The sequence below is a fragment of the Cottoperca gobio genome, chromosome 14, assembly GCF_900634415.1.
Source record: "Cottoperca gobio chromosome 14, fCotGob3.1, whole genome shotgun sequence".
Classification (NCBI taxonomy): domain Eukaryota; kingdom Metazoa; phylum Chordata; class Actinopteri; order Perciformes; family Bovichtidae; genus Cottoperca; species Cottoperca gobio.
Window position 1 is genome coordinate 14,645,793 of NC_041368.1, and position 12,754 is coordinate 14,658,546.

At 43.4% G+C, this 12,754-nt stretch overlaps 1 protein-coding gene across 4 annotated transcripts in view; it reads right to left on the reverse strand.

The window, feature by feature from the left end:
- dclk1a (doublecortin-like kinase 1a) overlaps positions 1-12,440 on the reverse strand; it is a 43,279-nt gene extending 30,839 nt beyond the window's left edge. For 2 of the 4 annotated variants that reach the window (XM_029448827.1, XM_029448831.1), the window contains exons 1-3: positions 12,173-12,440; positions 11,206-11,601; positions 10,236-10,585 (exon numbers count right to left, since the gene is read on the reverse strand). In XM_029448827.1, the coding sequence (XP_029304687.1) occupies positions 10,236-10,585; positions 11,206-11,566 (711 nt within the window). In that variant the 5' untranslated portion in view covers positions 11,567-11,601; positions 12,173-12,440. Of the gene's footprint in view, positions 1-6,404; positions 6,484-10,235; positions 10,586-11,205; positions 11,602-12,172 lie in introns of those variants that run through there. The other 2 variants (XM_029448828.1, XM_029448829.1) reach the window with 2 other exon arrangements.
- Between the last annotated feature and the right edge of the window lie 314 nt (positions 12,441-12,754).

Consider the following 12,754-nt stretch of genomic DNA (forward strand, 5'->3'; position numbering starts at 1 on the left):
GACTGACTGACTGACTGACTGACTATCTACTGTATCATGTAATATACATAAGAAAAGGACAAAAGGACATGTGTTGGATATTAAACTAGTTACAACAGTAAAACAAGAATTAAATAGAGAAGATACTCTTGACCAAAGAGGTGTGACCTTTTATAAAATGTGACCTCCATCTCTTCCTGAGAACCTTGTCTTATACAACCAATGATTGTTCACTATATATATATATATATATATATATATATATATATATATATATATACATATATATATATAATAGTTCTCCGTTAACTCGTTTATGTTCTCCCTACGCCACCTAGTGTAGAATCACCAAACACCTGCCAGAGTGTTTCTCTTCCTCCCTTGTTTGTTCTTCTTCTCTTTCTATGCTTAGTTTACATTTAAGAATGGCTGCTTTGGGGCAGATACGATGCTGCAAGTCATATTATTTGCACAACATTAGTGCAAAGGCCGATCACTAACTGAGGCGGACAATCCCTGCCGCCACATGGTGGCACTGTTTAATAACCACATGGAGTGGAGAGATTTTCAGGGAACACACAACAGATATTTAACCACAGTAAAGTAAAGTAAAGTTATAATGGTGTGGACACACTAACCACCTGTATTTTAAGTTGAGGATCAAACACAAAGAGAGCGATAGGTAAAGACAGTTTAATATGGATATGGGTAATAGTAAAGAGATAACTTCTGACTCCATCCACAACAAGTGAAACAATTCAAACCACATGCCCTTATATTTGAGCAATCGACCACAACAGCAGGCTGAATTTCTAAATCTAGGTGTCTGGGTAAAGCTGCAACGATTACAGACATCACCTTGGAAGATGGATATTTTCCACTATTTTCTGCAACCCTACTCTGCAGAGCGATACATTTAGTGTACAACATCCGAGCGGCTCTTTGTCTGGTGTAAGAGGGATGACCGGTGGTGCAGAATCTCATCTTTTTTTGTTCAAACTGTCTTTTCTGGTTCTCGCCCAGCAGCAGCTGGGAACAAATGATCAGTGACAACACTGCACACTCTGCTCATTTAGATCGGCTATTTCTGTCTCCCTGTCAGATTTCAGATCTGCTCATCTGTCAGAGTTTCAGACAGCCACTGTGGGAGGGTACATATGTGTATTTACCTCAAGAAAACAAGCACTAGTTAAGTTAGTTACAGATAGTGCTGAAACAATTAAGTGATCAACAAAAAATGAATCCTCAACAATACTAATAATCGTTCAAATCATTCATCAAGGAGAAATTCGAAATATTTCTTGGTTCCAGCTTCTCAAATGTGAGAATTTGCTTTATTATTTATTGAGTATCTTTGGGTTTTGGACTATTGGTTGGAGCAACATTTAATGATATTACTACTGGCATTGAAAATGTGTGATTGGGATATAGACTAAACAACTCAATTAATCCAAAAAAGAATTGATAATGAAAAGAATAAGCCGAAAAAATGCTGTAGTGATTTAATTGACTGTTTGTGTGGGTTTGTTCTCTTAAAGCTTGGTCTCTCTCTGATAAGAAACAGAAGCAGAACTCTGAGACTAAAACAAACAGACGGCTACAGAGCCAGAAAAAAAAGAAAAGAGAGAAAGAGAGATTGGCGTCTCAACCACTAATCTCCTGCGCCACAATAGACGCACAGTTGTTACTTAGAGGACATGTTGAGGTCAACATTATCCTGCCCACAGAAACACCATATTTTGAAGGGACGAGCTGTCGCTGCACTCTGCTGGGGGAGATAAGCTCGGTGGAGCTGTCCGCGGTGCTGAATCAACTGCAGCTGCCTGTTGTGCTGCTCTGAAACACTAACCACAGACCGCACAGACAGACAGATGGATACTGAAAGACAGGCAGAGTAACAGATGGGTGTATTGATACTTAATAAACGGAGACAGAAAAAGAAAAGGCGAGGCATTTGTTGCAAATATGCAGAGCCTCTGAGGTGAGGGACTACAAAGGTGCAAAGTCATGACAAAGCTTTAATATTTGCACAGCAGTGTGTTGGCGCTGCAAAAGACTTCACCAGTGTTTCAGAATTGCGTGCCGTATGTGGCCTAGGGGTGGGACTATAATCAATACTGCATGGGTTTGACTTTATTTGCAAATAACAGGGCATTTCATGTTCTTTACTGTCTTTAAATTAGAGTAATATTAACGAAATCAGCAGAGATTTGTTTTGAAACAGGTCAATATATCTTCATTTAGTAGTCATGGAAGTTCTCTACGTTCACTGTGTGATTATATTGTCTTGTATTGTATTATTGTGCCCTTGACATTAACTGACATCCATAGAGCCCATAGACCCCACAGTACTGCACTTAAAACATGCTGCCAGCTGGTACTGAAGGCTCTGTAGGGTGAGCACAAATACATCCTTTGTCACTGTTAGGAATATATAAATGTCTGCAGAAGAATTCTCGTTCTCGCGCTCAAAATGAAACCGACAAAATGCATTTCCTAACTCTCTAGGGGCATTTAAATAATCACCTCCCAGGCCGAAGGGAGACACACACAGGCAGGCAAAGAGCCACGGCGACAGACAAGAGGAATGGTTGACAGAAATCGATCTGAAAGAGGCAAGAGGGAAGAATAAAACCATCTGCATCCCTGAGGGAGAATTCACACCTCCCGTTGCCTCAATCAGCACGCTGCGCAGAGACAACTGACAGGGGATGGGAAACGGAAGGAGTCAGTAAGAGCTAAACAACAAACAGAGGAAAAGAGAGCAGCGGTGATTTGAGGCTAAGTAGCTGTGCAGCGGGGTTGAGTTGGCACTGGTGTTACTGCGTTTGCCACAAAACAGCACAACAGACTGGCTAGTCTGTTGCATAACAACTTATGTAACAGCTTCTGCTCTCCACAGGGGGAGAGCAAACTTTCTTTTGGAGCTGTATCTACTTTTCTCTCAGAGTGCATTTTTCCTGTCCTTCATGTGTCTGAAGGGAGCCAATCATGAAACGGACAAAAAAAATAAGGAATTATGCAGCAGTGCTGTTCCCAGAAGGACATAAGTCGGACACAACACAGCACCAGCACCGACTTCCCTTCCCTCTTCCAAGGCTTTTCTCTTTCCAGTGTTTTTAGTGTCTCCTCATCTTCACCCCATCTCTCTTGTCATGCCATGCTGTTTTGCTAATTTAATCCGACTCTCCCTCTCTTTCTCTCCTTTAACCTTCACTGTTTTCTTTAATCTCCCCCCTTATTGATCTCCCTCCCTTTAGTCTGTTGGCTTTAATTCTTGTTAGGCTGTGCATGTGTTAGCGTTTGTGTGCATACACATTTATTATGAGTGATTTATTATGAGCTGAATTAAGGAGCTGAACGTGTAAGTACTTGGGTTACCAGAGCCAGCATTGACAGAAGAAGACGTGTATAATACTATAATAACAATGATATATTGGAGACAGCAGGAAGAGGGTGAAGGAGTGGGTCACTTTGTTTCTTACTTTAGTCAATATACGAATCAGGGCTGCAACTAACGATTATTTTTAAAGAGTATCCTGCTGGTTAGCCTTCAAATGTCCTGAAGCAAATCAGAAACAAACAGCAAGTATTCACATTTGACAGGCTGGAAGGAGGGGATTTGTGGCAGTTTTGAACAATCTATCAATAGATAGATCAATTAGCAAAATAGTTGCAGATTAGTTCTCTTAAGATTGAGGGAAGGCAAATCCTGCCCCAATATAAATCAAACTGTTTGTGCAGTACACTGACTGTAACACAATTTACTCTTACAATTACCAACATGGAGACTAAAGTCAGTTGACCTTGATGATGATATTGACAAATAGACCCAAATAGAGGAGCTATTCATGGCAGGAGAAAAAATATTGTGCACTGTATTGTCTCTGATGACAGCTCATGAAATAAAAGATACACCAAGAAATAGTTGGAAGTAGTGTTTATAGAAGACGCAGAAATTTTTTTATGACTTCAAAATGGCACACAAGAATTTAGCTATGTACTGTATTAAAGTGGGAAATTGGAGTATAGTACATTTTAAGGTGGTGCAACATCTAAGGCACAACACATTTGCCTTCCAATTGGCTTAGAGAAGCATTGCTCTTCCTCATGTAGAAAGCCCAGCTTCTAAATGCCTTGCTCAACAAGTCACGATCAGACAGAACCTCTGACTGGAGAGATACGTCGGTCGCTCTCTTTCAGCAACTAAAAGCACAAAGCTGAGACGCAATCTTTCAAATGGAGATTCGGGGTGAGAGAGATTAGAGAGTGAGTGAGTCAGGAAGTGCATGAGCCAGACAGAGTGTGTGATGAAGTTGTGGGGTGACTAGGTTCCCAACAGTCTGCCAGGGCTGGAAACGTCTGCCATCGATTCTAATTTGGCAGCAGGGCCTCTGACTACAGACAGCCCTCCAATCTGCCACAGTCACTTCGTGCTGGTAAACGAAGAGGGAAAAGACAGACAGAAAGAAAACCAATCTGAAACAACACATCCTGTTTTCACAGAAAAACAGCAGTTTAATCTCAACATTTCTGCTGAGAAACGCTCTATAAACATCACTGTCATTTACTGCAAACACACTGTACTGTTCAGTAACAAATACACTGTAAAGAATGTGCATGACACACATGTATACACCCCAAGCCCCCACACACGCACACACACACACACACACACGCACACACACACACACACACACACACACACACACACACAAACACACACACACACACACACACACACACCACACACCAGTAGTAACTGTAGCTGTAGCTGTGACTCAGCAGATCAGCAGGAGCAGATGGACTTTGATTCCCACAATCCTCCTCTGCAGAACAAAAAGTGACATCATCAACACAATCCATCAAATAAAGATTGTTTAAAAAAAACCAGGTGAATGCTTTGTGTGTGAACTGAACATAATCTCTGCACTTCATAATACGCAATGTTTTTCAGAGACGTTGCCGTGGCACCCTCTCTTCAGTCCCTGCAGAGCTGGATGCAGGCCAATGAGGAGAAAGGAGACAGGGAGGGGACAAAACAAAAGGGAAAAGTGAGAGACAAACTGAGAAAACGAAAAAGAGATGACAAATGAAGCTGGGATAGTGTGACAAGGGGACACACAGAGAGACAGAGAGAAGGGAAGGGGAGGAGAGAGGGAGAGGCAGAGAGGGGGGAGAGAGAGCGTAGCCATATGTTGCATCTCTCAGATTTGGGGGTGCATGCAGAGTGAGCTAATTAAATGAGAACCAAATAGCCGTAAAAACAATGACATGTTGGCAGCAAGAGACAGACGTAAAGGACGTGAGAGAAAGAAGATGAGAGGAAGCATGGACGGCTGATGGACGTGAGGAGAGCACATTTTTCGATAGGGAGAAAAGTAAACATTACATAATATGGGAGAAATAATGATGCAGATGGAGAGAGAAGCAGAAGCAGTAATGGGTGGAGTGAGAATGAAAAGCAAATGGGAGACACAGAGAGAAGAAGGAGGCTGCAGAGAAAACAGAAGATAAAAGGATATTAAAAGCTCTTCAGCCTTGCCAACAAGGACAATAACAGGCCAACAATGCGGTTTGAGAAGTGTGAGCTGCACTGCAGATAGTGAACAAGTGGTTCATCCAAACTCTCCTCCTACATATAACCTCTATTTTACATGCGCCATCATTTAATTAGTGCGAAAACATGTCACTGTATTAAAGGTGCCAAATATAACGGGGGTGGACAAAATAATTATTCTTCACAGAAGAAAAGGACATGAAGTCTGAAGTAACTTGTTCACAATGTTGCTACAAGAGAGCTAAATGCTAGCTTCAGCATGCTAACATGCTAACAATGACAATGCTCACATGCTGATGTTATATTGTTCAACATCTCAGTTTACTGTGTTAGCATGCTAGCATTTGCTAATTAGCACTAAACACAAAGCACAGCTGAGTCATAGACGTCATAGACCAAAGAAAATAAAGTTCATCCAATAGTTGTTGAGATATTGGGTACTCAAACCAAAACTATGTGCATATATACCACTTAAGGGGTAAAAAAAGGTTTGACATTTGGATGAATTGAGCGTGTTTTGTGTAAGACCTGTATTTTTAGCAGACAATGTAGCAATGGTACCTCTTGCCCTTGCTAAACCCACTGATAAACACTAAAGGAGCTCACTAATGAGAAACTCAAAAAGAGAATGCAACCGACCTTAGAGATGACTAAGCGGCATCACTTCATGCACTGGTTGATTATTGCCTACAGTTAACGGCGAGTGATGCATGAGCAGAAATTTAGATGAGTTCATTAAAAAGAGTGTGTGTCACTATCCGTGCCTAAGTGTGCGTGAGCCTTGCGAGGCTCAAGGCTGGCAGCTGGGCTCCTACATAGTGTCTGTGTGTGCGTGTCTGCGTCTGTGTGTGTAAACAGAGCTTACATGTATTAATAGGCCAGCCGTGTCCGCGATCTAAGCCCCTTACGGCTCGTCTATTTTCTTGATCAGACCCATCGAGCTCCACCATCACACCATGCTACTGTATGACATTACGGCAGGTCGGACAGTTCCTAGGCAACTAGATCCAATCATCATAGAAACCGACCAAGGTGAAAAGCTTGCAGTGAAATATGAGTTTGTGGTAACCCCAAAGGAGAGGGGATGGAGCCAAAAATATCACCTATCAGAAACAGGGAGACCTGATACAGTGGCAGGATCAATATGGCAGTAGGGGTGGAACTTGATATATTCTTTGTCACTCGCTCGATCGTATTACAGACAGAAACATGATCTCCAAAAGGATGAAAGTAGAGAAAGCTCCCAGGTGGGCAAAGCAGGCGGAGTATACGGCACGTATCAGATGCTCACAGACACTTGTTCGCAGCATGTATGTTGTCTCCTCTCTATCCCAATCTTATTATCATCATCAGTTCTGCCAGAATACTGCAAATTGGAAATGAAGTAACTGTGATAACAAACTTCAAAACCTTGTTATAGCAAACATGCAGGCGTATACACTGGAGATTATTTGGTACCCACTGAAATGTGCGCATAGCAACAATCAAGTACCTAAAGATAGTATTGAATGGCTGATAATACTTGGAGTCTAGTTTTTATATAAATGAAATATATTTTTGCCAGTTATATTCTGTTTTTCATTTAGGCAAAGTTCTTGTACAGCCGCTTGTGTTTAGACTTCATTTAATGTTTGGGAATTTTGGGTCACTTTGTAAAATAGAAAATGTATGTTTGGCAGAAGTAGGCTCCTCAAAGCAAGGTATCGCAAACGGTTTTGTTTTGCTATCAAAAATCAAACTCACACTGAGTCACAAATGCAGATATTCACAGAACCACATACATAAATGAAAAGGCATAATAAGAGCAGCAACGGCTGTCTGTAGACTCTCTGCTGAACCCTTAGCCCAACTTCAAATAGCAAAAACATAATACATTATTCATCCCAGCCCAGTTTAGCGCCGGTATTTTTGGTTGAATTGAACTTCTGAAAGTTGTGAAAAGAGAATGAAATAAATTAAAAGTAATTATGTAAAAAGAATCCATGTATGGCAGGGTGTCGCAACGAGAACGATTGGAGACAAAGAGAAAGATCATCCTGCCCCACTGTCTCTGGCCTCATTACAGGGGTTAACGAAGGCAAGGAGCCTGAGCTCCGGTGCTCAGATGCTCCCTCTCTCTCTCTCTCTCTCTCTCTCTCTCTCTCTCTCTCTCTCTCTCTCTCTCTCTCTCTCTCTCTCTCTCTCTCTCTCTCTCTCTCTCTCTCTCTCTCTCTAGGCTCTGCGGCTCTGCTTGGACTCAATGTAACTGGCAGTATGGCCCAGAAACCTACTTCTGCAGTAGGCTCAATGGCTGACACAGCAGATGACACCAGAAGCCCACATGCACATGTGCACGCATACACACATACTCTACTTAACCCTTAATGTAACCTTATCCTAGTGCACACTTCTGATATTCAATCATGTTTATTCAAGCGTTATTAACATGCAGATTGGTCACTAGTCCCCTCGGCTTTCAGTCATACATATGTTATTGTTGTGTGTCTTTTTCAATCAGATTTAGTTTTTTTTTGTTATACTAAGCCTGATTCTATGTGTGTGTGTGTGTGTGTGTGTGTGTGTGTGTGTGTGTGTGTGTGTGTGTGTGTGTGTGTGTGTGTGTGTGTGTGTGTGTGTGTAATGTTCAAGGTAACATGGATTAGCCACTTGCATAGGGGGTTTGAATTTGCAACAAGCTTATAGTGTTTTCTGAGACCTTTCACCTATTCAGGAAGAAACAGGAGGTCGTTCAGGTCTTGTCCTGGATTTCCTCTCACTTAATGAAACATTATTGGGGAATCTCAATCCTATTCAAAGGTGCTCCGTTCCAATCCTCCAACTGTTTTTGAATCTGTTTCTTCATCATCATTAAATATTTTCCTTCTCCTGCATTTTTTTTTCTCAAAAACCTAACATAATCACAAACTCTCCCACATGCATTAACCCACGCATGCATACACAAAAACAATGAGAATTGAGTTGCTGCCCAACCCAGACAATTTGGCAGTGAGTGTGTTACCATGCCTACAGGCCCAATCAATACTGTGTCTAAAAATAGCATAACCATAATAGTCTTACTTCCTATCGCAGTGGGGTGAACTGGGCTAGTGCAGCATTTATTGCGTAATCTCCAAGATAAATGTAACCATTGGCGACGACAGAGTTAGCGGGCATTGTGCAAAAGCGTGAGTTTAATCCCCCAACAGGAGGTTTCTCAAGGAAAACCTGATCCTGGGATTTTATTAGCTGGTGCTGTGACCTAACAGCAGGTCAGGGTAAACAGTGGATCGTTAAATGGACTGCGTGGCTTCAGAGACGGGACGACATGCCAGTGCCAACACACAAATATGAATGTTTAGAAGTGGGATAAATGCTAACACAGAGTACTAAAACGGCAATTAAGAACGAAAATCCCACAGTTCAAAGACTGTATTCATGAGGATGAGTCACAAATTGGCCATTTAGGAGATGATTACCACTGTGCGACACAAAATGGCAGGACGCCCTCAACGTCAAACAAAATCTGTTTCAAAATAATGGCGTCGTTCTGATGCTGCTGCCAGGGGAAAAGCAGTTTTGTGTCGCTACATTCAATAACTTGGAGCTACAACATGACCTAGACAGGCAGAGAGAGTGGAGCAGACAGACAGACGGGAAGAAACAATGATGATTGAGGATGGCACGAGAGATGGAGATGTTGAATAAAGGCACACGGGGAGAGACGAGAGAGCTAAAACATGTCCCATATATAATCTGAAACCCTGACATACTGGCAAAGATTTCGTCTCTGTGCCTTCCCCTCATAAACATGGACACGTGCCAGCACACAGAAAGTGTGTTTGACCTCATTCAAATGCAGCAGTTCAGTGCCAATTCCACATTCGTTTTAGTGCTGTAGTAGAGAATATGTGCATGAGTTCTATGCGTGTACACTACAGTACAGTTTTAAAGTGTGTTCTTTTTATAGCGTCCCCCCTCCACAGCTTAGAGAAGGAGCTGAATAGGTGGGTGGACTATCAAGGGGTCTGTGACTCAGATTTATCTCTGTGTTCGGAGGCAAAGCCCTGGCACACATCGCTGCAGCGTGGGTGAGCACCCAGACTTCATTCATAGATTTCTTACATTTTTACCTTCACTTGACCCCTTTCGGTCTCTGTGTCACTCTTGCCACAGCTCTGGCTGTGAACGGTGGACACAAACGCTCTTCATTCATAGAAGGCTCACGAAAGAGAAACGAGAGCGTGGTCATAAAATATTTAGTCATTTTATCCACCGATCCAGCCTGTTGATCTTTATTTCTCCTCTTCAAGCAACACCAATGCAACACCCACACCTTCATGCTGTTATGATTTTGAATCTTTAAAACAACAATACAAAAACTCTTATCATCGAATCTGGTCTGTTTATCTCAATGGAACCGCTCATCATGTGTGAAACTTGCAACAACACATTACCACTGACTGTATCACAAGAGAAACATTTAGAAACCTTCCTACCTTGAAAGCAGGCAAGCAAACAGCAATGCCAGTGAGCCAAAGATACAGTATGTCTGATGTCCTCTAATACCACACAAAGGTTTAGTGTTGCCCTCTATAACACTAACAATGCTTACAAAATGGGATGCTTATCTTCTACAACCTTAAACAACCTTTTTTCCTGTGTGACTCTTTAGTTCACTCAAAGCAATGACGATGATTTCTGACCAAAGATTTCTCACCAGTTTGCCATCCAGCGTGTAGATCTTCTTCACCACTCCGGAGTCAAGCTTGATGGCATCAGTGATGTCGGTCAGGACTTGTTCGTAGGAATGGGCCGTCTTCTTGTTCAGCAGGATCCTCACAGCTTTGCGGGGCTTCACTCCACTCCGCACCACTGACACAAGCTTTGGACGTATGAAATCCTTGATTTCTCTGCTCTCTGGAGCGCCGGCCTTGGCGCTGCCCAGGGAGGGAGGCCCGCGGGAGGACGCAGCCGAGGACTTGACGTTCACCGACCAGTTGGGGTTCACGTTTTTCGTGTAATCCAACTTTTTGTAAGCTTCGATGGAGCTGCACACATAGCTGTCACCTGTTGGCGTTAAGGGGGAGGAGGAGAAATGAACGAGGGATTACTTACAGAAACATTGGAGGAAATTAGATGAGATATATGAGATACAGTAGCACATCTACGTTGCTATGTGCAACATCTCTTAGCCAAGCAACAGCACTAATATTTAGCAGCAGGTAGCAAAATACATTTATAAATAGATTCAAATCAAAGAATATACTGATATGGGATATTTTGAAGCTTGCTTTCCTTCATACTTCTCATAGACTATATAGGACTATATTGTCCTATAACAACCTAAGATGATCTAAATAACTTGTAGCTCTTCCCATGTCACCTCTTAGAGAGTAAAACAGATCAAGAGAGAGCTAATCTGAGCCGGAACATATGCCTGTATCTCCATATGGCCATCAAATGAGTGATATAATCTTCATCATAATAATCTAGCAGCGACAAAGCATCTTGTTGAGCCTGGTTTTAAACTTGTAAATTACTGCTTACTTCAAATGTTTCTGCCATCTTAGGTTTGCTACTTTACAACAGGGGAGGTGAGCAGGGAAAGGTCACTTAACATGGCAGCTGAAGATCAGGCAGTGGTTGTTAGAGAGAGGTGTGCTGTAAAAGCTGTGTAGGCTACCCACCTTCTACCAGCTGCTCAATATTGGTGATCTTCTTGCAGCCATCCAGGGTGTAGATGGTCCGAACGCCCTGCGGTAGGTTGACGTTGTCGGACAAGGAGCGGGTCAGGTCCGCCAGCAGGGCGTCAAAGGTGCGGAACCTGTCTGTGGAGATGGCGTACACGATCCCGTTGAAGTATCGGTCTCCGTTGCGGTAGAAGCGGACCTTCTTGGCTCTTTTCTCTGTAGTCAGAGTCTTCAGGGTCCGGGTCCGGTACAGGCTGCAGTGGGCGCTGTGCGTGGGACTCGGCACCCCGTTCAACTTCGCACTGGACCGGCCGTGTCTCTGACCTTTGTCCCGGTCGTCGAAATGCTCCATCTCCATCTCTCTGCCGAGGCTCACGAGTACGGCTGTACTGTCTGGGAGGACAAAACAGGAGGAGGATCAGGCTGCGGTGAAAAGTTTTCTCTACCGAAGAAGTAAACAAAAACAAGCAGGTGCCGAAACGGAGAGAAACCAACGGAGGAGAGGTTTGGACGGCTGGTAAAGTGTCCGTCGCTGGTGCTCTGTCCGAAAATAACTCCCTAATGACAGATTAAGTGCTCTTAAGCCGAGCAGCGGACAGCATGCCTCATGACGACCCACACTGTCTGTCAGAGTGCGCCTGAGTTCTTCTGAGGCGCAGGTGGATGGAGAGAGCGGCAGTCACGAATCAATATTAGCCTATTTAACATCCTCTTTATAAATATTCAGAAACACCGTGCGCAGCCGATCGGGAGCTGCACAACATGAAACTGCGACCCCAAAATAATCATCACTTAAACAAGGATTCAAGAATGAAAGAGATTTTTACTTTTTAGTCTTGAAATCAAGAGGTGTGAATCGCCACGAGAAGTGTGTTTTAAGTCAAAGCATGCAAATGACATATTCAAGAATTAATGACTTTTTTTTTCATCAGGTGATAGATAATGAGCACATTGACAGGCTTACCTACGTGAGCCGATAACGCTTCTATGACGGTCACCTCCAGCTTGACTGATGTTTTATTTCCCAATAGATATGAAGAAGAAAAAAAGAGTTAAGTGAGCTGGTCGCTGACACTGGATGGTGGTAACGTGTGATCCTATCCTGGCTGCAGTGAGCCCCCCTGTACTTCCCTTTGTTGTCCGGTTGACGTGCCCCGCCACCACCAAACACCAGTGTGTGTGTGTGTGTGTGTGTGCGTTTATGTGTGTGTGTGTGTGTGTGTGTGTGTGTGTGTGTGTGTGTGCGTAGTAAGCGAGAAGCAGGACTGGAAATGAACTAGGCAGCGGCTGCTCCCCCTCCCATTCTCTGTTCACCCACCAGCTCCTCTCTCCTCCTGCACGTCACTCTGTCGTGATTTTCATTCGGCGCCCCCGCCCCTCATTAGGATGCAAACCCACGCTTCCCACTCGTGCTGGGGGTGCTGCCGCTCCTGCACCCCCCCCCCCCCCCCCCCCCCAAGACACGCGTCGACTGGGGGGGCCGGTTTTCACTCTTGTATTGCTATTTAAGAAATGTTACTTTAAAGCCACATCACTATGATGCACA